Here is a 23,755-nt window from a genome sequence, read left to right as displayed (position 1 = left end):
TTGGACCTACTCCTAACGCTCCCCGTATAGGGGTGGTTACATCTGGTCCACTCGTCCTCGGGGGCTCTAGAGTGACGACCCAGAGGGTCCACTTTCGGATTCTTCTCCAAATCCCTACACTAAGATAAAAAAAACAACAACACATACATATAGAACCCCGCCAATCCTCCACTAATTGTATTCAGTAGTTATATGCCATCTGAACCGGGAAGGCCAAGAGACTGTCTCTCCCGGCTCAGACAGAACATGAATGCTGCAGCCAATCATTGCCCCGGCCAGAAGAGGAGCCGGGAGACCACCTAAGACAATAGCAGCGTATGAAAGAGCACCAAAATAGGTTCATTATCAAATTGTGTAAAAGTAGTGGACAATGCCTTCAAAGGCTTTGGATGCCTTTCCATTGTTATTTTAGTGCAATGCATGTATTTGTCATGGGTTTACTGCGACATAAATGAGCCAGAAGACCGCAGCATCTGTTTTCTCCTATTCCTGCACTGATTAGAAGCCTTTACCTTCATATTAAACAGTGTAAGTTTATTTTAGCATCGCAGAGATTAATCTGCACAGTTGAGAGCTCCTGGAGGATTTCCTGCATTAAAGCTCTCAGCTGTCTACTGTTAGCCACTCCCATCTCCTATATAAACTGGGCCCTGACTAGAGCCACTCCCATCTCCTATATAAACTGGGCCCTGACTAGCACTCATTCTCAGAGCTAGCTTATGCTGCATGGCTGTTGGTGATTAACATTGGAGGAGTTTGGTGGATTTATATGAGACTGTTGCTAGCTTTTGAATGTATTATATGGTTGGTGTATTACGGTACAGTACTACACCCCTCTTCCCTAGGTGGGAGAAGGGTACAGACTGAGGACGGATTCAGGAGCTAAGGCAAGGTACGTGGCCCCGGCGTCTTCACCACCAGAAGTAATCGCGGGAACAGGGCGAGCTAGGGCGCCCCTAGCGTTAGGAACAGGGAAGGAGCCACTGGTCCTGGGACACCCAAGAACAGAGTTGTCGTGACAGTATTAAGCAATAAAATATTTCTGAAATTGATTTTAATTTAAAAAAAAAGTCACCATCTTTCTTCTGCAGCCTACAGGTATTACAATACACTGCAAGCTGCTTGATTCTGTTCAGTCTCAGCCAGCTCTATTTTGGATTTGTCTCCACCTAATAAACTAAAAGATAATGCAATGCTATCCTTCAAGAATTCAGGAGAATGGTTGAACTGTGGTTTTAAATAGAGGTAAGCTACAACCATGAATCTGGTTAATTAAAGACTCCAGGAACAACACCATTGTGAGATAGGGCAAGGCTGCAATATCAGACATAGTCTGTGAAGTGGAGTGATGCTGTTTGTGTTAGAAGGCATGTTTTTCTAATCGAATACATAAATGCTCAGGTTACCCACATCAGCTTGAAATATAAAAAAAAAAAATATAATTTTGCACTCAATTTAATTTATTACATTATTATTCTCACACAGCCTACAACAAAGGTGATCTCCAAATTACGCAGCTAAAACAATAGGTGTCATAAAGATACATTGTAAAGTCAGTGACTTATTACCCAAAATAAACCACTACTCACACTGGGACTTTTTAAAGTAGAAAAGAACTTTTAAATCCTATGTTGCATCTATGAAGATTTTGCAGTCATTGAAATTGAGAATATTTAATGAGATTTTGGCTTCCACTTTACTAATAACATGACAAAATTCACTGATTTATATTATTAAGGGGTCGGTACACTTTTGAAACCAATGCTATTGATGCAAACATTCCATATTTTTGCGTATACTGCTCCTATGCAGACATACGTGTCTCAATCTACAAACAGTCCCTGATCTTAAAAACATGTCTTACTCCCTTTCACCTGTCCCGATCCTCCTTCTTAACAAGGCCGTTTTCCCTCATATATTACAATCTCGGAGTGGTCGGCCTCCTCTGAGACGGTTGAGTCAGATCAGGAGACCAGGTGGAGAGTCTATATCATCGCTGTCCTAGAAATCAGCCTAAGGCCTCATTCACACGTCAGGTTATCACATACATCCGTGTTTTTCACAGATGGCACTCTTGCCTATGATGGCCTATGGGGCTGTTGACATGTCTATGATTTTTTAATAGACTGAGTACTCCATGCAAAATTGCAGAGACATGTCTGATGTTTATCTGAGTATTGGATCAAACTTGGTAATAAAAATCTATAGGTCAATGAAAGAAAATCGGGCAGCACTTGGATGCCATTTTCACGGACTGAAACATAGGAGAAGGTGGAGAAACTTTTTCATCAGAGAAAGGCCATGTTCACACATTCAGTATTTTGGTCAGTATTTCACATCAGTATTTGTAAGCCAAAACAATGATTGGGTGAAAAATACAGAAGTGGTGACGTGTTTCTATTATATTTTTCTTGATTGTTCCTCTCCTGGTTTTGGCTTAGGGTGCTTTCACATTGTGCTTAGGCACCCGTTCCTTGGCCCCGTTGGGATTTACGTACAAACCCCTCACAAAACAAGATTCGGACGTATGCACCGTTGAGGCCATAGGCTATAAGGGTGTTGGCAGAGCGAATGTGAGCTTTGACATCTATCATTTTCAGAAGTATACGCCAACTGCAGTCTATGATGTCTGAGTGTCCACCTCCTGTAGATGCACGTCAGAACTCTCATTCTTCTATTTGCACCATTACAGTCTATGGCCCCGCCGTCGCAAGCTCCAATGAAGTCAAGGAACGGGAAGCTGAACGCAATGTCAAAGCGCCCTGACAAATACCGATGTGAAATACTGACTAAAATACGGCTGCGTCAACGTACCCAAAAACTGATGAATCTCTGATCAAACTCTGATAAAAAATAGTGATGAAACTTGGACCGGTTTGCTTGTACAAGAAAATAACTGATGTATGCTTGAGGCCTGACTTACCAGAAAAAAAGGGAATATTTAGTAGAGTAGCAGAAGATGTAGACAAGATGCATACACAAAAAGTGGAATATTTTTGATTTTGCAAATTTGTTTTATTTTTGTGTTTTTTTTTCATTCAGGATTGAAAAAAAGGTGATTGCAAAAGTGTACATACCTTTCACATTGTATTTCATGGACATTCAATTTCAAAATTAGTTGGAGTACAGATCTTCCAGAAGAACTTACGGTTTAGATGTTTGTCATCAGAGTCTAAAAGTCACCATATTATCCTTATATTTTGCACTACAATTATTTAGGATCTGGTCAGAGGTGGGAGGAAAATTTTAGGGCATCACTCCTAGAATCCATATTGCCTTCAATTTATACATCCATATGTAGCAGTTTTGCGCTCTTTTGCCACAATTTTCCAAATACAGTTCAAAATGCTAAAACAAAACCTGCATTTTGCCTCCCTCAAAAACTTCCACAATCAGGGTTGTTCCACAATTCTATTTATTTCCTTTCCACAGATTAGTTGATAAATATCTGATCGCTGTGACCCCCACAATCACAAGAACGGGCGCCCCTTCCCAGAGCAACTTAATGGAGCAATTCAAACCTATGGGACTGACAGAGACCACCAGTTCCATGCAGCTATAATGGGAGAATGCCCATAATGGGAAGTCTGCCCATATTCTCAAACTCCTCCGGGCTGCAGGTGTGCAGAACAGTAGGGGTCGTAGTGGCGAGGCCTCCCCCCCCGATAGGACGTGTGTTACCTACCCTGTGTGATTGTTAGAAAAACCCATTTGCACTGCAGACGTGTGGAGAGTGGAATCGGGAGGACCATTAGGAGTCCCAGTAGCGAGGCCTTCCCCCCTGATAGGACATGTATTACCTACCCTGTATGAAAGTAAGAAAAACCCCTTCGTACGGAAGGCATGCGGAGAGTAGAACCAGAAGGACCATTAGGGGTCCCAATGGCGAGGCCTTCCCCCTGATAGGACATGTATTACCTACCCTATGTGAATGTAAGAAAAATCCCTTTGCACTGAAGACGTGCGGAGAGTAGAACCGGGAGGACCAGTAGGGGTCTCAGTGGTGAGGCCTTCCCCCCGATAGGACATGTATTACCTATCTGTATGAATGTAAGAAAAACCCCTTCGTACAGAAGGCATGTGGAGAGTAGAACCAGAAGGACCATTAGGGGTCCCAATGGCGAGGCCTTCCCCCTTAGATGTGGTTTTTAATTACATCTAATCACACTTGGTTCCGGCCAACCCATATATGTAGGCTTTACTGAGAGAGGTGTCCACATTCACCCATGCATACAGACATTAGCCTTCGGTAAGTGTTCACATTTGGACAGGGAGGTCAGGGACCCATCAGATTAATGAGACCACCTTGACGTTGGTTGATGGGCTCACACTATTTGGCCAAATTCTGTGCAAAGCGTCTCAAATATTTTTCCTAATGTTCAAAAAGCCATTTTGCTATTCATATTGCATGTATTTCATATTCTACATGCTTTGGCACGATAGAGTGCAACTTTCTTTTTTGTATATTGTTTATGGAGGTAGCTGCTCCTGGTATGCACCTATTCACACTAGTTTGGATGTGCCAGTCGTTTTTCTGTCATTCCCCCCCGATAGGACATGTATTACCCGCCCTGTATGAATGTAAGAAAAACCCCTTCGCACTGAAAGCGTGCGGAGAGTAGAATCGGGAGGACCGGTAGGGGTCTCAGTGGCGTGGCCTTCCCTTCCCACCCCCCCCCCGGATAGGACATGTATTTCCTACCTGTGTGAATAAAAAACATTTTAAGCAAATAATTCAATTAAATTCGAGATCCCCTCACTGCCACTTATGTAATTTCAGTTTGGATCTCCCTGTGATTTCGGGTGTCAGTATCACAAGGTGCAGGGCTGGTTCTAGAGTAGCACGACCGAAATCACTCATGAGCAGTGCAGACTGATTAACAGTCAAATACTCTACAGCAGCTTAGAGCCATAGCGAAGCCTCACGGGGCGAGAGGATAAGTGTACGTGCAACAAACTCAACATTACAGCAAAAGGATTAACTAAGAATACAAAAAATTCAGAAAAGACACACACTCTGCATAGAAAAATACTCAGCTCTACTAATTGTGTAGAAATAATAACAGTATTGAAAATAATTTAAATATGAAAATATATATATATATAGATGCAGCAGAGCTGACCATCACTTGGCACGCCTTACGGGTATATCCTACAATAATACACAATTACAGTAATAACTCCCAGCTGTCATATATACAACATTCATAGTCTGGAGCGGCTGAGGATACATTTTCGTGTCATGAGTCTTGATGCCAGCCTATACATTGAAATCCATACTAGGACCGTGAATGTCGGATGTGTGATCCCGGCCTTAAAGAGTAACCATCATTTTATTTTTATTTTTTTCTAAATTATTAGTACGCGTGAAAAAGAAGCCGATTTCTCCGATAAGAGTTGCTTATTTTCATGCAAAGTATTGAGTTATGAAATGCAAATTAAAACGATTATTGCTCTATAAAGATATTTTACTGCTAAATACATTTATCTCCTATCCACAGGAAAGGTGTTAAATGTTTGATATCTGGGGACCCCACTGGTCTATACACTTCTATGGAAGTGACCCTGTGAATTGAGGGCATAACCACCGCTACATTCACTACCAAGGGACAGACAGAATGGTTATTGCTGTCAGTCCTACAGAACTGAGTGATCCGGAGATTACATATGTGCATCACTGCTCTGGACCCCTATTCTCAGGATCAGAGGTAGGACCCCCAGTGATCATATATTTATTACCTATTCTATAGACAGGGAAACCGTACGACTATGGGACCAAACGTTACCAACGAGTCCAAATTCATATTAAGGTCTTTTCTATCAAATTAAACAATGTGTTCATAAAAGTCATAAGGCAACACGTGAAATGCCTGCGACATCATAGAAGGGAGCCGCAAGGACACATGTACCTCTGTATAGTGCTGTGGACTGGCGGACACAGACAGAAGAGGCCCCTGTGCAAGAACAATATGTGGGACCTTTGCAGTCCAATAGCGCAAATAATGCCCAATTCCACCGGCTTTGGAGATAGAGTCGGGCCCCCTAACCTGTTGGGCTCTTCTGCAGCAGCACAGGCTGCACCAATGATATATTTGCCCCTGGTGCATTGAATATGAGACCTTAGGCAAGTTACACATTTACAACATTCATAGTCCAAGAGCGGAACAAGATGTCCAGACTTAGGTCAAGAGACCTGCCAGCGGTCTGAATATCATGGTCCGTACTTGGACTGTGAGTCTGAAACCAGAACTGGAGACCAGGATCAGCGCTGTCTTCTGCTGCCACGATTGAATCAAGAACGGTGTCTTTTTGATTGCCAAAAATGGAGTTCAAAAGGTCCCTCCAAACTATAGATGACTGGGTTTCACAACCCTCTGCTTGTTGGTGGAGAGTACTAGCTGTTTCTAATTCAATCTGTTCCTCAATAGACTGCACAGAAGAGTTAAAAGACATGTTCAGCTCTGCTACATCAATATATCCATATACTGCAGTTGATTAATATGACGTTGGAAGGTGTCTAGATGGAGCAATCGTGGCTTCTTGTCTTAATACTCATAAGGCCATAACCCTTTGTTCAAACCCATATTAAAGGTCTATGACCATATGATTTCAGTGGAGAGTTTTATCCATGGGCAAAATTGTGTCCCAGCCACCAGCAGTTCTACACACCCCAGCCTAATTCTACATTATACATTATGTCACGTGTTATAATACGTCTTATAAACACATTTTATTCTCAAAATTATAGCAACAACCAATAAAATAAATCACGCCTCAGTTATCAAAACTGTCTGACAAAATGACCTTGTTGCCCATAGCAACCAATCAGCGCTCTGCTTAGATTTCTAAAACTCCTCTGGAAAAATGAAAGCAGCGCTGTGATTGGTTGCTATGGGCAACAAGCCTACTAAATGACGCCTAGTTGGTATAAAAAGCTAATGAGCTCTCACATACACAACTTAAAGGTAATCTGTCAGTGGGTTTTTGCTATGTAATCGTAAGACAGCAGGAGATAGAGTCTGAAACAAAAATTCAGGGATGTGTCACTTGTTAAAGTGGGTGCTGTAGTTTACTAACTGTGAAGGATTATTCACTAAGAGATTAACATTTCCGGACTAGTCCGTAAATTAAGCACCTCACTGTCTATGGACTTTGTACACAGAGAGCATGGTGTGGGCGAGGTTAGCTGTGGTGAGGGCAGGGTTAGCTTTCTCAGCTCTGCTTCAGTCTGAATCTAAAAGCTCTGATTGTGTCAGAACGGCTGCACCCAGTAATCTAAGTGATACATCGTTGGATTCAGCTTCTCTTTGCCTACATACTGCTACTATCAGATGAGGTAGCAAAAACCTACTGACAGATTCCCTTTAAGCCCAAATCTATCCATAAGACACACAAGTTTCTCTGCTTTGTGCTTTAATACAGCGTAAATTAAGTGCATGAAAACATACAGTAATAATATAGATCATCACAGTAAACCCAGCGATTCTTCCCCCTCAATTATTAAGATTCTGTCACAACACTGGTCGCACCTCAATACATCCTCTTAGCAATTACACAATAAAAAAATAGATATGAGTATATAGGTGAATAAAAACCCTGCATTACTATGTAAGCAGCCCATGGATTTCTTTCATAGAAAGAATAAGTAGTCCACATAGCACTCTACAACGGTCCTATGGAATCCTGCATACTATGTCTGTCTAGGTCGTGCGTCGATGAGCGATGCCATCTGGCGACAGTGCGAGGTGGGGAAAATATTTTTGAACAAGGAAAAAAAAATCAATGTTTTTAGAAAACTAGGATGGATTATGAACGCCCGAAGGAAGAGTTCAAAGTTTGGTTTGGTACGATTCTGAAAAGTGCTGACCGATGGGGCAGTGAGGTAAATGTCTCTCAAAACAGCCCGCCATCTGGCCATCAATATGTCGGCTCACTGAGGCAGAAGCTGTCAGCCCTTTCCTTTTCTTCACCTATGTTATTTTTATTTTTTCTTATACGAGGCGTAAAATCCCTTTGGTGTGATCCATTTGAATGAAGTGTAAAAAAGAACCATGCCATCTTGCAGCTTCAGATGAAATGATGGCCTAAATGAGAGAGCTGCCAATACGATGACGTACCCTGTGTGCCGTCATGCCATATAATAATGTGCATTTAATACTAGTCTTACTTTTCATTCTATGGTATTATTATATTCATACACACAACAATGGATGTCTTCTTCTGGGAGACGATAAACCAAACGAAACTTCAGTGTACAGTGTAGAGCGGACCTGTACAGTGTGTGAAATATGTGCCGGTCACAAAAATTTCATAGCGGGCAATGTAACTTCACTGATTACTGGATTTGTAGGTCCACTAAGTGAAAAATGTAATCTTGGTGGGGATCCAAGAGTTAATGCTGCCACTGTCCAGTAGTACAGTGGACCTTGGTTCCCTTTCTTTTCACGCCATGAAGTTTTACTGAATGCATGCCAACTCCGAACATGGCCACAAAAGGGTAGTGTTTATGCAAATTCATTCCAAAAGTGGATCTTTTCGGGGCACTTCTGGGGTTAGGTTTAAAGAGGTTGCCCAGAAAAAAACAAGTTATCCCCTATCCTGCATCGATCAGGTAGAACATTTTATCCCCATTACAAAATGAAGCGGCAGATTGAATACCCAACCATTGCTCCATTCATTCTCTATAGGGCTTCCGAAAATAGTCGAACACAGTGCAAGGAAGCCCCATAGGGAATAAATGGAGCAATGGTCAAACATGAACACTGCCACTGCATGGATAAAGGTTTCCCTGTTCTACAAATCGGTTAGGGTTTCGGGGGTCGGACCCTCACAGTCAACAAGGTATCACCTTGACAGGTGATGACTAGTGATAAGCGAGCGTGCTGGGATAAGGTGTTACCTGAGTATCCTCGTGTACTAATAGAGTGTCTTCGGCGTGTTCGATTGCTATATTCGAGTTACCGCGGATGCATGTGTTGCGACAGCCGCGGCACATGCAGGGATTGCCTAACAAATCCCTGTATGTGTTGCGGCTGTCAAAAAGACATGAGACATGCAGCTAGGATGACTGAAATATAGTATTCGAGTACGCCGATGATACTCTATAAGCACACGAGGGTATTCAGGTAACACCTTATCCCAGCACGTTCGCTCATCACTAGTGATGACTTGTTTTCACCAGACAACATCTTCACCTATCCCAATTTTGGGGATTTCAATGTTGAGAAGTATGGCTACTGCTGCTTTCAAAAGTAAAGAGTGATGCAAAAAGCACCTTACTTTTACACTTGGAGCGGATCAGAAGCTCAGGACTCCTATTCTACCATTTATCGTGGGTCTTAGTGGTCAGACCCCTATCAATCTTAAGAAATGCTCACGAATTGGCATCAAAAACTGATTCAAATACTCTTTGATGTGGATTATAAAGAGGATCTGCTTCAAAATCCATAAAAAAAAAACTAAGTGTAAACATACCCCTAGATTATTAATTATTGTATATATTAATCTTTGTCTATGGGCAGATCCAGAAATACATTTCCGCATGGCTAAGTCTTGAGAAATGTACAGGACCTATCTATCCACTAATCTCTTCATTACACAGAACTTCCCAAAATGTACCAAATTGGACTTAATTCTGGGGATTGCCCATAGCAAGTAATCAGATTAATGCTTTGAATAAACGTAGGTGCAATATACGCTTACACAGTCTAGAATCGCAACCATATAGAACTCAATGGGAGGGAACACTTTAACATAAGCGTTACACCCAAGGACCTCAGTCCGGTGGAGGCCGCACATTATAAATAAGCTTGTCCTTTCCTATATCGAAATAGAACGGTGGAAAAACAATGGCCGGATGATATCAATTGCATCTCTCTTCACATTGCAGGATTTCATAGCCTAGATTCTTTTCCCAGTTGAGATCTGATGCCACAGAAGCCTCGCGTATTAGGAGGGGAGGGTGCAGTCTTGTGTTACAGTACGCACACAGCCCTCCGGTCATGTACAGAGAAAGCACATATTACTCATGTCAATCAATACAGTTCTCTGAAGAACGCAAATTCTATAGAAACCTCCTCGAAAACAGCAGAAGCAATCCCAGCTGGAACATATCAAGTCAAAATAATTATTTTGCCACCCGACTTGCGCAGCCGATGAAGTTCAGGGCATCGAGACGTATCAGATGTAGCACAGATTTTTTTTGTTTTCATTTTTCCTTAAGAAGCCGTAGGGTGTAGATCTTGGTTCTCAAATGGGAGTAAAGGTTCTCTCCAATATGTGAAATTGCTGTAAGTGTCTGAGCAAGGGAAATCCGAGGAATGGCTTCTTCTTAACAGCGGGAAGACATGATCCACCACCTCACAGAGCCGAACGTAGCTGAAAAGACAAAAAACGTCATGTGAGTGGCAACATGGTGAGCGCTACAGTATATAATGACCACAGTCGTTCTTGGATATTGCAGGTAGTTGAGCCGCTTCTCCAAAGTCTCAAAAATTTAGGAAAATATATAATTTTAGAAAAACATTTCAGTGTTTTTTTTTTTTTAAAGGAATAACACTGTCCATTGATATGTCACCTAAATGAGTCTCGGCTGCAGTACCAGACCCTAGCAATGGACAAAATTGGTGCTATTTCTGGGGAAAAATTGCTGTTAGAAACCCTTAAAAAAATGACTCCCCACTTTTTTTTTTGCACAGGATGGTTTATAACTTGCTAATCACTGTACTCAGCTATCTCAGTGTGCCTGTGCATACGCGTGGTCAAGCTCCACTCTTGCGTGACATTTCAGAGCTGCATTCGTGGGATGGGTGGGGTTGTGAGTGTGCAGACTCAACAGCAATCAGCAAGTTATCACTTATCTGGTGGGTAGGTGCTAACTAGCTAAGTTAGGATTTGCAGCGTATATCGGCCAAGACTCGCCAATACAAGTCTCTGGGTGCGAGAAAAAAATCGAACACCACACGGACCATCATTGTGACTTGCGAGAAATACGCACCGGTGTCCTTTGAAAACCCGGCAATTCATGTGCGGTGTACAGTAAAATCACACTGAGGTTAGAATAGAATAGAATAGATAGAATAGATTTATACACATAGAATAGGTTATGTATATATACACTACCGTTCAAAAGTTTAGGGTCACTTAGAAATTTCCTTATTTTTGAAAGAAAAGTACAGTTTTTCACAATGAAGCTAACATTAAATGATTCAGAAATACACTCTATACAGTGTTAATGTTGTAAATGACTATTCTAGCTGCAAACGTCTGGTTTGTAATGCAATATCTTCATAGGTGTATAGAGGCCCATTTCCAACAACCATCACTCCAGTGTTCTTATGGTACTTTGTGTTTGCTGTGTAAGAAGGCTAATGGATGGTTAGACTACCCTTAAAAACCCTTGTGCAAGTATGTTAGCACAGCTGAAAACAGTTTGGCTGATTAGAAAACCTATAAACCTGACCTTCCTTTGAGCTAGTTGAGAATCTGGAGCATTACATTTGTTGGTTCCATTAAACTCTCAAAATGGCCAGAAAAAAATTTCATGTGAAATTCGACAATCTATTCTTGTTCTCAGATATGAAGGCTATTCCATGCGAGAAATTGCCAAGAAACTGAAGATTTCTTACAACGGTGTGTACTACTCCCTTCAGAGGAGAGCACAAACAGGCTCTAACCAAAGTAGAAAGAGAAGAGGGAGGACCTGCTGCACAACTGTACATTAGAGTCTGTAGTTTGAGAAATCGACGCCTCACAGGTCCTCAACTAGCAGCTTCACTAAATTGTACATGCAAAACACCAGTGTCAATGTCTATAATGAAGAGGTGACTCCGGGATGCTGGTTTTCAGGGCAGAGTGGCAAAGAAAAAGCCATATCTGAGACTTGCTAATAAAGGGAAAATATTAATATGGGCAAAAGAACACAGACATGGGACAGAGGAAGATTGGAAAAAAGTGTTATGGACAGACGAATCCAAGTATGAGGTGTGTGGATCACACAGAAGAGCATTTGTGAGACGCAGAACAACTGAAAAGATGCTGGAAGAGTGCCTGACGCCATCTGTCAAGCATGGTGGAGGTAATATGATGTTCTGGGGTTGCTTTGGTGTTGGTAAAGTGGGAGATTTATATAAGATAAAAGGGATTTTGAATAAGGAAGGCTATGACTCCATTTTGAAACGCCATGTCATACCCTGTCGTCAGAGCTTGATTGGTGCCAATTTCATCCTACAACAGGACAATGACGCAAAGCACACCTCCAAATTATGCGAGAACTATTTAGGGAAGAAGCATGCATCTGGTATTCTATCTGTAATGGAATGGCCAGCGCAGTCACCAGATCTCAACCCCATTGAGCTGTTGTGGGAGCAGCTTGACCGTATGGTACTCAAAAAGTGCATATCAAGCCAAATCAATTTGTGGGAGGGGCTTCTGGAAGCATGGGGTGAAATTTCTCTAGATTACCTCAGCAAATTATCTGCTAGAATGCCAAAGGTCTGCAATGCTGTAATTGCTGCAAAGGGAGCATTCTTTGGCGAAAGCAAAGTTTGAAGAAGAAAATTATGATTTCATATAAGAATCTTTTTTTTGAACCTTGTCAACGTCTGGACTAGATTTTCAATTCATTTGGCAACTCATTTGTTTAATAAAAGTATGAGTTTTCATGGAAAACACAAAGTTGTCTGGGTGACCCTAAACTTTTGAACGGTAGTGTATATATATGTACTTTCTCAAAGATATCCATAAAAAGTGTTGCTTAAAGATTGCAACAAGCCACCTGGGAGACACACCAAACATGTGGAAGAAGGTGCTCTGGTCAGATGAAACCAAAATCGAACATCAAACTTTTTGGCAACAATGCCAAACGATATGTTTGGCGTAAAGGCAACACAGCTCACACCCTGAACACACCATCCCCACTGTCAAACATTGTGGTGGCAGCATCATGGTTTGGGCCTGCTTTTCTTCAGCAGGGACAGGGAAGATGGTTAAAATTGATGGGAAGATGGATGGAGCCAAATACAGGACCATTCTTGAAGAAAACCTGTTGGAGTCTGCAAAAGACCTGAGACTGGGACGGAGATTTGTCTTACAACAAGACAATGATCCCAAACATAAAGCAAAATCTACAATGGAATGGTTCACAAGTCAAAGTCCAGACCTCAATCCAATCGAGAATCTGTGGAAAGAGCTGAAAACTGCTGTTCACAAACGATCTCCATCAAACCTCACTGAGCTCGAGCTGTTTGCCAAGGAAGAATGGGCAAGAATTTCAGTCTCTCGATGTACAAAACTGATAGAGACATACTTCAAGTGACTTGCAGCTGTAATCGCAAGAAATGGTTGCTCAACAAAGAATTAAGTTAAAGGGGCCAAATAATATTGCACGCCCCACTTTTCAGTTTTTGAATTTCCACAAAAATTTTAAATAACCAATAAATTTCATTCAACTTCACAATTGTGTTCCACTTGTTGATTCTTCACCAAAAATTTACATTTGGTATCTTTATGTTTGAAGCATGATATGTGGGAAAAGGTTGAAAAGTTCCAGAGAGCCGAATACAGTATATATACACTCACCGGCCACTTTATTAGGTACACCTGTCCAACTTCTTGTTAACACTTAATTTCTAATCAGCCAATCACATTGCGGCAACTCAGTGCATTTAGGCATGTAGACATGGTCAAGACAATCTCCTGCAGTTCAAACCGAGCATCAGTATGGGGAAGAAAGGTGATTTGAGTGCCTTTGAACGTGGCATGGTTGTTGGTGCCAGAAGGGCTGGTCTGAGTATTTCAGAAACTGCTGATCTACTGGGATTTTCACGCACAACCATCTCTAGGGTTTACAGAGAATGGTCCGAAAAAGAAAAAAAATCCAGTGAGCGGCAGTTCTGTGGGCGGAAATGCCTTGTTGATGCCAGAGGTCAGAGGAGAATGGGCAGACTGGTTCGAGCTGATAGAAAGGCAACAGTGACTCAAATCGCCACCCGTTACAACCAAGGTAGGCCTAAGAGCATCTCTGAACGCACAGTGCGTCGAACTTTGAGGCAGATGGGCTACAGCAGCAGAAGACCACACCGGGTACCACTCCTTTCAGCTAAGAACAGGAAACTGAGGCTACAATTTGTACAAGCTCATCGAAATTGGACAGTAGAAGATTGGAAAAACGTTGCTTGGTCTGATGAGTCTCGATTTCTGCTGCGACATTCGGATGGTAGGGTCAGAATTTGGCGTAAACAACATGAAAGCATGGATCCATCCTGCCTTGTATGGAGCATCTTTGGGATGTGCAGCCAACAAATCTGCGGCAACTGTGTGATGCCATCATGTCAATATGGACCAAAATCTCTGAGGAATGCTTCCAGCACCTTGTTGAATCTATGCCACGAAGAATTGAGGCAGTTCTGAAGGCAAAAGGGGGTCCAACCCGTTACTAGCATGGTGTACCTAATAAAGTGGCCGGTGAGTGTATATATATATATATGTTTTGAAGAATATTTGGTTTTAAAAGGATGTGTACAGTTGTGTATGACAATACGATTTTAACATGAGCTTTTACAGAGAGAGAACTGCTGCATGTAAAAGCTCATGTTAAAATCGCATTGCATACGGATGCCATACAGATGTCACACGGTTACTTGATGCGAGGAGATCGCATCATCGCACAGCAAACGGATTACACACGGATCACTGTTAGGAGAACATTGGTGCGATTCTCGTCCGTCAAAATTGGACCGATTTTTTTATGCGTTAAGTGTGACTCCAGCCTGTAGAATCACAAACCTTGGCACCCAGCTTCACAGCTCACTGTCCCCAGTGTATTGCTGAAACGCCCTGTTATTTCTATGCGTAAATATAGTGATAAGAAGTGCACACACTCCAGAACAAACCACTGATGGCTGAATGTGTTACAGCAGAACTGGTGCTGAGCTTTATAGCTTTATTACTACTACAGCTCTGCTACTCACCAGAACTGTCACTCAAGGAGGAAAGCACCGCCCCACCGGAAGCCAGGAAGTTAGGAGACAGTAAGGAGACAGCTCAGAGATAACAATTTGGGAATAACCCTATTAGGGCCCTGATCTTGAGATAGATGCAGGTCCAATATTCCAGGGATTTACCATAAAGGTAGACGATGAGAATAATACTTTAATTATAAAGGCTACAAACCATATGATCAACTCCATCAGTGTCACTATATAAATACAGTGGCAGAGAGAAAGTCCCACAAAAGGTTAAACACAAGGAAGCAATATTAAGTATACATTACCAGAGATTAGCACATTATATTAACCTGCACATAGTTTTCAGAGGTGTATATATATATATATATATATATATATATATATATATATATATATATATATATATATATATATATCATCATATAATTATCAGCAGCACTGAGCTTTATTATCAGCAGGTTTTCGCATCGCCTAATAACCAAGCGGAGATAATTACTGAGGAAAGATTCTCGGGAAAGTAATTAATGAATCTGTGTGCTAATTGGATTCCTCCTATTTTTGCAATCCATTAACAATTGATCAAATCACAGTTTTAGGACAGATGATTAAATATATGATCAAAAAAATTTTTTTAGGGGATTTTATTTATGAACAATTAATACTTTTTTCAGAATTTGCAGAAAAAATAATAAATCATACTTTTACCAGAAATCCCATTAATTTAAAAATGCCAATATAAAATCCACTAAAGGGTAATGTATCATGAAAATTGTTTATATTTCAGCAAGGGTCTGTAGAAAAGGAAAAAGGGGGCTTTTGGCTATTTTTTTTAACTTTTACAAACTTTTTTGTTGGAGGCCATAACAGAGTGTTGACCTTATGATCAATGTAACAGACTATTGCAGTCTCCAGTAAGTGACGGAGCACAGACCCTACCCTGAGACTAAGGAGCGGCTGTACTTCCACATCCGGATGTAATTATGTGGCATGTTTGCCAGGTATTATCTCGCATTGTGAATGCCGGGCAAGTACTATACACGCAGCCCATTTCCATCAATAGGACAGATGCATGATCACTGCTACGTGTGCACAAAGTCTGGTAAGCGGCTGACGGACACCACATCAGCAGCTTTTCGACAGTAGTTTGTTGGGTGCGGTGCACGGCCAAATATGTGGACCAGTTCCCAAATGTGAATAAGGTAGATAATTCCAGCATCCACAATTGAATTAAAATATATATATACCGGTATATATTTGATTACACTAAAATTTCACAGACACAATAATTAAAACAAACCTAGCCTACGCGTTTCAAGCCCATGCTAGGCTCTTCATCAAGACTATGACTTGCCTTTGAAATTTTAGTGTGACCAAATAATTATGTTTTATTTATTTATTTTTTATAATTCAATTGAAGATGTTGGAATTATCCACTTTATCTCACCTATTAATGCTTAAAGAGAGCCCCTGGATAAACCCTTTAAGGCTACGTGCACGATGAGATTTTTATGGAGTTTTGGCAGCAGAAACAGAGCAGAAACTCAAAAAGACTCCATAGCCTAAGCTGGACTTACACATCAGGTCGCAGTTGGCAGACCACCATTAATCCCGACCCCTATACACATGCACATTCTGGCTGAGGCTCATCTCCCCTGGGGTCAAATGGATTGGGTGTTGAAATTCCCCCCCAACATCGGCCATAGGTTAGATCTAGGATTTACATTAGGGCCTTGCTGCTCACAGCGACCTACAAGTGTAGAATAAGCTGAGCTTTACTTACTACAGCCAACTAGACCAGTTTGATAAATGAGATCTACAGGGCAAGATTAACCAAAAGGTTGGAAGCAACTCACTAGGACCCATAGTCACATTAGTCTTCCTTACGCCACACACTTTATAGTGTAGATGTCAAAATTCTGTGCTAAAAATATGCATTTGTAATCAATTTACCATTTTTTTTATCAATGTTTCTTTTTTTTCTTTAAGATGATTTTCGAAAGGTTTATTAGGGTATGTTCACACGTTGCTTTTTTTGCAGCAGGTTTTTTCTGCACCAAAAACCAGAGTGGAGGCAAGAAACAACAAAAATATGTGGGGAAAAAACAGTGTGTACATGAGATTTCAGAAATGCCACTGATTATGCTGGTACTGTAAAACGATGGACATTTTATGCACCAAACACGCTGCGTAATAAATGTAAAGTGTGAACATACCCTTAAAGGGTATTTTTACCAAAATTGAAAGTTATCGCACTGTCTTAGGTTATCTTCGGCAGTCAAATAGGCAATGATTGGAGCGGAGTAGTGCATGTTCGACCTCTGCTCTATATCGACAGAGGTTTTACCAAAATTGAACGTTATCACACTGTCCTTGGCTATCTTCGGCAGTCAAATAGGCAATGATTAGAGCGGAATTGTGCATGTTCGACCTCTGCTCCATATCGACAGGGCTTTTCCAAAATCCATTCTTAAGATGGGTGGGATGAGTTTTAGAAAAATTGAAAGTTATAGCAATGTCTTAAGTTATCTTCAGCAGTCAAATAGGCAATGATTGGAGCGGAGTTATGCATGTTCGACTTCCACTTCATATCGACAGGGCTTTTCCGAAATCTGTTCTGCAGATGGTTGGGACAAGGGTTTTACCAAAATTGAAAGTTATCACACTGTCCTTGGCTATCTTCGGCAATCAAATAGTCAATGATTGGAGCGGAGTTGTGCATGGTTGACCTCCGCTCCATATCGACAGGGCTTCTCCAAATTCCCTTCAGCAGATGGGTGGGACTCACAGCAAATGGATTCCCAGTGATTATTAAGTTACGACAGGGGATAACATCCAATCATGGTAAAACCCCTTTATTACTTGTGTGTTCTCACTGTAAAATGTTTTGGAATATTCGAGTCTGACTCCGCACAATTCTGTAACGCCTTCCGATTTTCAAAGAGGTTTATATCAGTTGGCTTAGGGGCTTCATAAAATTGGTGTCCAACCTGAGCGATCCAATGCCCCACAATCGTCTACTCTACCAAGTTACAACAGGACAGATACTCACGAGGAGATGTTGGTCTTCGCATGCTCCTGAATGAGTTCTCCTTTGGGATTGACGGTAAATATTCTGTTTAGAGAAACTCCCACTTGCTTATATGAATAAACATCCTGTGTAAATCATAAAAAATACGCAGATTAGTTTACAGTGTTGGCAGTTTTACGGAGCAATAATGGCATCAACTCCGGCAAGTTCAGAGCATTTCCATTGATTTATCACGTCATAAAGAGAAGTCCTCTGTGTAAGCAGATAAAAAACACAGAATGAGAAAAAGTCCAATAAAAAGGTTCTGTGTAAGACTCAATAAATATCCTCTAAGGGTGCGCGAGTGCTTGGGTTTTATGTGGACACCGTCGTAAATTCACAGACGCCTCCTATTGGATTAATACAAGTGTTTTAATCTCTGTCCTATTCAGTCAGATCTAATCCTGCCAAAACCAAGATCCTGTTACCACGGGGAGCATTAAGCTGTGTGGATGTCACAGCGTTTTATAGGAGGTGGATACATAAAATATTAACAGGCAAACGGGCTCGTGACTTCACAGGAGAAATACTGATTCAGACTGTGCTGAGCCACAGATGAGCAGATAAACCGCTGTAAGACTCGGAACATTTCCAAACCCAAATTATCGCTTATTCAAAATGAAAAGAAAACTAAGGATCGTGGAATCAAAATTAACAATTTCATATATTAAAAAAAAAGAAAATTGTGTTTTAAAGTGTATTTTTTGTGAACATTGTAGAGCATGCGGACATCATATAAAGGCATACTGGCGATAATAGCTGCAGCGTACCCGGTTATTCATACAGGTACCTGAAGCAAGATCTACGATTGTCACCGGTCAGGCTTCAAATTAGAAAGCGGTTGTCCAATAATGTACAATAAAGATAATTCAGAATAAGCAGATTGGATGAGGTTTACAAAAGGGAGAGAGATTTACAAAAGGCAGGTAGAGCGGAAGCGAGAGACAGATATACGACAGGTGGAGACAGAAAGATTTATGGCAGGGGAGACAGAGAGATTTACGACAGGGGGAGACAGAGATTTATGACAGGGGGAGACAAAGATTTACAGCATGGGGAGACAGAGCTTTATGGCAGGGGGAGACAGAGATTTACGACAGGGGGAAAGACATTTACGACAGGGCAGACAGAGATTTATGACAGGGGGAGACAGATATTTATGACAGGGGGAGACAGATTTATGACAGGGGGAGACAGATTTATGACAGGGGGAGACAGATTTATGACAGGGGGAGACAGATTTACGACAGGGGGAGACAGACATTTATGACGGGAGACAGAGATTTATGACAAGGGAAGACAGATTTACGACAGGGGGAGACAAAGATTTACAGCAGGAGGAGACAGACAATTATGACTGGGGAGACAGAGTGATTTATGACAGGGGGGGACAGAGATTTAAGACAGGGGAGACAGACATTTACGACAGGGGAGACAGATTTATGGCGGGGGAGACAGAGATTTACGATGGGGGAGACAGGGATTTACGACAGGGGGAGACAGACTGATTTACGACAGGAGGAGAAAGTGATTTGCCAGAGGGAAACAAAGATTTACAAAAGGGAGAGAGAGATTTACGAGAGAGAGAGATACCGGTATTTATGAGAGTTAGGGCGAGATTTACAAAAGGGAGGGAGGAAAAAAATTAGATTTGCAAGGGAGAAATTTACGAGAGAGAAATTTACAAGAGAGAGGGAAAAAGATTTACGAGAGGGAGAGAGAAAGATTTATGAGAAGGAGAGAGAGTGATTAACAAGAGGGAGAGAAAGCGTGAGTAACGAGAGGGAGAGAGAGAGAGATTAATGAGAAAAAGACAGATAGAAACGTAGATTTACAAAAGAGAGATTTACAAGAGAGATTTACGAGAAAGAAAGTGAGACACAAAAGTTGGAATTTTTTTTGCAAACCGTGAACTAAATCTCAAAGTTTTCGAGTTTTCTTGAAACTGCAAATTTTAGTAAATTCAACTTGAACTCGATCTCTAACAATGAGCGCCCCAGATCATGGTCAGCACCAGATGCGATCCTGCGAAAGTCGCCCCTCTGCCTTTGACTGATGTGGATGATATTTGTAATGTCATCTACGCAACCTGGAAAATCTGGCGGAAGTACAATTAATCAGAGGACCAGGGCATGAGCAGGAGAGAATTGTGAAATTGTGGCATATGCTGCCAACTGAAGGGGCAAGAGTGACATTCTCAAAACAAATTTAATACATAAGAATTTGAATTTGGTTTTAAATGAAAAAACCCGATGACAGGTAATTAGAAAAAATTTTAACATTTTCTGTGTAAAAATTAGTAAATCTGTTAAGATCATATCCATGCAGTCATGTAACATTGGTATAATACCACACCACCCAATAACCATATTTTCATTGCTGCACTCACCGTAGGTCTATTCCCAAAAGCAGCGTAGAAAGGTTCAGTGTTTGGGTGAAACAGATTTTTAATATCTGTCAAACACTCGATCTTGAATTTTTCCGGCTTCTTTTCTATTACTTCCCTGTAAAAAAAAAATGATTTGATTTAAAGAGAAAATGATGAAACCATATGTGGAGGACCGATGCGGTAATAATACAGAACTAATCCAAAACATTACAAGGAACCTGTCATCACACTCATGCTGCCTGAACCACAGACTTGCTTCGTTTCAGAGTAAAACATGTTTTGAAGAGCCAGGAGGGGACTGTGTGTGTCTAGGCTGACTTGTCCGATGAGGTTTGGGACGTAGTCTCCCCACCCCGCTCCTGTTGTCACACCAGCAACTCTCACGGCTTCTCAGCACCGCCCTATTCACTTTGTTTGCCGCTCTGCTCCTCCCTGTGTCAGACCACTGTGCTGAGTCTTAATGCAGCACTTCCAAACTTTGCTGCCTATCCCTGCTGTTTCCAACTGTTTATAAGGAGGTGCGGCAAGATCCTGCAGGAGTTTAACCCTTCTGTGTTCTGCAGGGTTTGTCTTCCCCAGTCAATACCCTGCCAGGCAAAGGATATATTAAGCGACTCCTCCCTCCTACCTTTTGCCTGAGCTTAGGTTCTAGTTGCATTTGTCTCTAGCTTCCTGCAAAGGTGTACCTGTTTAGTCTCCTCTGTTATCGACCCGGCTTGTCTATTCTGATTTCTCCATTCCAGACCCCAGTTTGTATAGTAAACTGGTGCTACCTACCCTGACCATTTGTCTACGCCTCTGTCTCGCCATCCTGTATCTGCTCTGACCTGTGGGTCATGTCCGTGGACTACACTGGAATGATACTTGGCAGCGACCTGTGACCAAGCCTATTGTCACTACCAGAGGCTCTAGTGAAAACTAGGTAGTCGCTTAGTTACGCCCCTCCATTGTAAGTCGGGCCTGTGATGCACCCACCAGTGTTACAGACCTGTTAGTCAACAGGAGAATATGGCCAGGGATTGCATCGGATTGGTCAACCGAGACTCACAGTCCCTGGCCGGCTCTTCAAAGTATGTTTAAACATTCAGCATTTCAGACTAAACATACCTGGCTTCCAGGCTTTGATTCATGGTGCCCGTGGTTTGGGTAGCATGAAACTGATGACAGGTTCCCTTTAACATAATTGTAAGCTATAAATTACTGCAACCTTCAAATATGGCTCCATGACCTCCATATATGTTATACAAACCTCTATGTATGAAGCCTGTTCTGTGCGCCACCATGAGGCGCCTCTGTACGACACTTTATTTTACAGATATTCACTCCTACAAGCAATGCTTCCAGGAGACTATATTGGCGTCAAAAGGCATCTAATGGAGCTTATGTATGAGACTTGAGCTACGTTCAGGTACAGTAATGCTCCATATATTTCTAATGCTACCGTATTACGATAGCTCAGAGGTCCTCTGAATAATCCATCATTTTCCTGTGTGTATGAGCTCTTACACGCCACAATTTAAATAAACGTTGACGCAAGAAAATATGTGAAAAATAAAACCTAAGAAAATCTAAGGTTTTATTTGGTTAGTCATTATGAAGTTAAGCTGCTGCCAATACCTGTGTAACGCAGAGAACAAACTACTAGGACTCAAGAGGACGGGTCCTTGGGGTAGGACTGTGCCACGCTCATTAACCCAGTGCAGATATCCTCGGGTCATGTCTGCCATCCCGATAGCTCGTGCAGAGCAGTAGAGGAATTTGTAACCATTTCTGTTCCATGAGAAGAAGAAGAAAGACATAAAATGGGAAAGGGAACAAGAATAAGGGTAAGAAGCAAATCTATGAAATCTTCTGGCAGGTTAGAGTCAGACTCGGGTGAGAGAGATGGGTTAGGGCTGCTGGTGAAAAATATATCTAAGTGGACATACTACTGGCGTGGGCAAGTTGTACTATAGGATGTCCTATAGACCCAGAGATCCCAAGAACAGGTCATCAATATGGCAGCTGTTTGGCTGTAAATTCCCAGTCTTATATAAGAAGGTAGGGCAAATACTTGGGGATAATGTTGTAATACTCACTGGCTGACTTTATGATAGAGTTTTGCAATACCCTGGTGAGTCCAGTCTTTTCCTAGCGTTGGTAAAATGTGACCTAACGTATCTGATCTGAAAAAGAAAACCGAAGATTTCACTTGACGATTGTAGAAAGGTTTCTGCTAACAGCATTCAGAGCTTTACAGCCATCACACAGACCACTGGATGTGTAGATAGGAAGAGACTCACAGTTGTGGGCATGATCGGTAATCTATGTGGAGGTCATTTTGAAGGAAAGGGGTGGAGGTGAGCTGTGACCATCACTTGTGTACCCTGGATCTTATGTCATCTACTACTTATAAAGATGTTACCAGTCACTGTAAGTGTGTCTGTGATGATAATGAGATGACTGCTAAGAAGTGATCTCTACACAACAGGAAGTATCAGCCAGAGTGAAAACTTCAAGATTTCAGAATTATCCTTCATTTTACATGTGATATGAAAAGAAATTAAAAAAAATAAATAAAATGTATGTGATCAAAACCTAACAGGTAATTTTCTAGCAATATATTGCCTGTAAGTGTTAGGTGCCACTTTAAGTTAATTCTGGTTATCCTGGAATTAATTATTTAAAGCTACACTGTCACTTTGGATAAAGCTATTAACTTGCAGATATTTGGGTTAATATGCAGAACAATAGCGTTACAATGTGGCCCGACTACAATGCTCAAAGTGCGACACATGAGGGAAGAAAGACTTATTTCCTCCCGGGAGCGCCGGCTTTCAGTCATATAGGCAGGCATGCAGTGGTTACAATCACCGTTTACAGTTTTTTGACTGAAAGCTGGCTCAGCATTGATTGACAGACAGCTCATTGGTGTACTAGTGTCGACCCAGCTGTCAGTCAAATTGCTGTGAGCGGTGATTGTAACCGCTCCCGTCCATGCCTGTATGACTGAAAGCCGGCAGCTGCTGGAAGGAAATGAGCATGTTTTCTCTCGGGTGTCGCACTTTCAGTACAGTAGCCGCTCCTCATTGTAATGCTATTATCATGCAGATTAACCCTGCATCCGCAGGTTAATAGCATTCTCTGGCATGACAGGTTCTTTTTAAATTTTAGTCAACAGGTCATATTAAAATGTTGTCAGATTGGCATCATCTAGTGGGCCAAAAAATGTTTACAAATCTATAATAATAACTAAATAAAATGTAGGATTGTTTTACTTCCATACAAAGTTTTGAACCCCCTTATGAAATCTATAAAGATTGGAGAATATGGGAAAATTACATACTGTATATC

General features: G+C 41.5%; 1 protein-coding gene across 4 annotated transcripts in view; it reads right to left on the bottom strand.

Moving 5' to 3' along the window:
* Positions 1-7,396: 7,396 nt before the first annotated feature.
* The window catches only part of LPIN1 (lipin 1), a 274,958-nt gene continuing 258,599 nt past the window's right edge, over positions 7,397-23,755 (bottom strand). For all 4 annotated transcript variants that reach the window (XM_077291442.1, XM_077291443.1, XM_077291444.1 and 1 more), the window contains exons 16-20: positions 22,501-22,587; positions 22,040-22,192; positions 20,423-20,537; positions 18,016-18,119; positions 7,397-10,377 (exon numbers count right to left, since the gene is read on the bottom strand). In XM_077291442.1, coding sequence (XP_077147557.1) covers positions 10,218-10,377; positions 18,016-18,119; positions 20,423-20,537; positions 22,040-22,192; positions 22,501-22,587 — 619 coding nt within the window. In that variant the 3' untranslated portion in view covers positions 7,397-10,217. The remainder of the gene's footprint in view (positions 10,378-18,015; positions 18,120-20,422; positions 20,538-22,039; positions 22,193-22,500; positions 22,588-23,755) is intronic.

The sequence above is a fragment of the Ranitomeya variabilis genome, chromosome 2, assembly GCF_051348905.1.
Source record: "Ranitomeya variabilis isolate aRanVar5 chromosome 2, aRanVar5.hap1, whole genome shotgun sequence".
In the NCBI taxonomy this organism is placed as follows: Eukaryota; Metazoa; Chordata; class Amphibia; order Anura; family Dendrobatidae; genus Ranitomeya; species Ranitomeya variabilis.
This window is presented reverse-complemented; position numbering and strand designations above follow the sequence as displayed.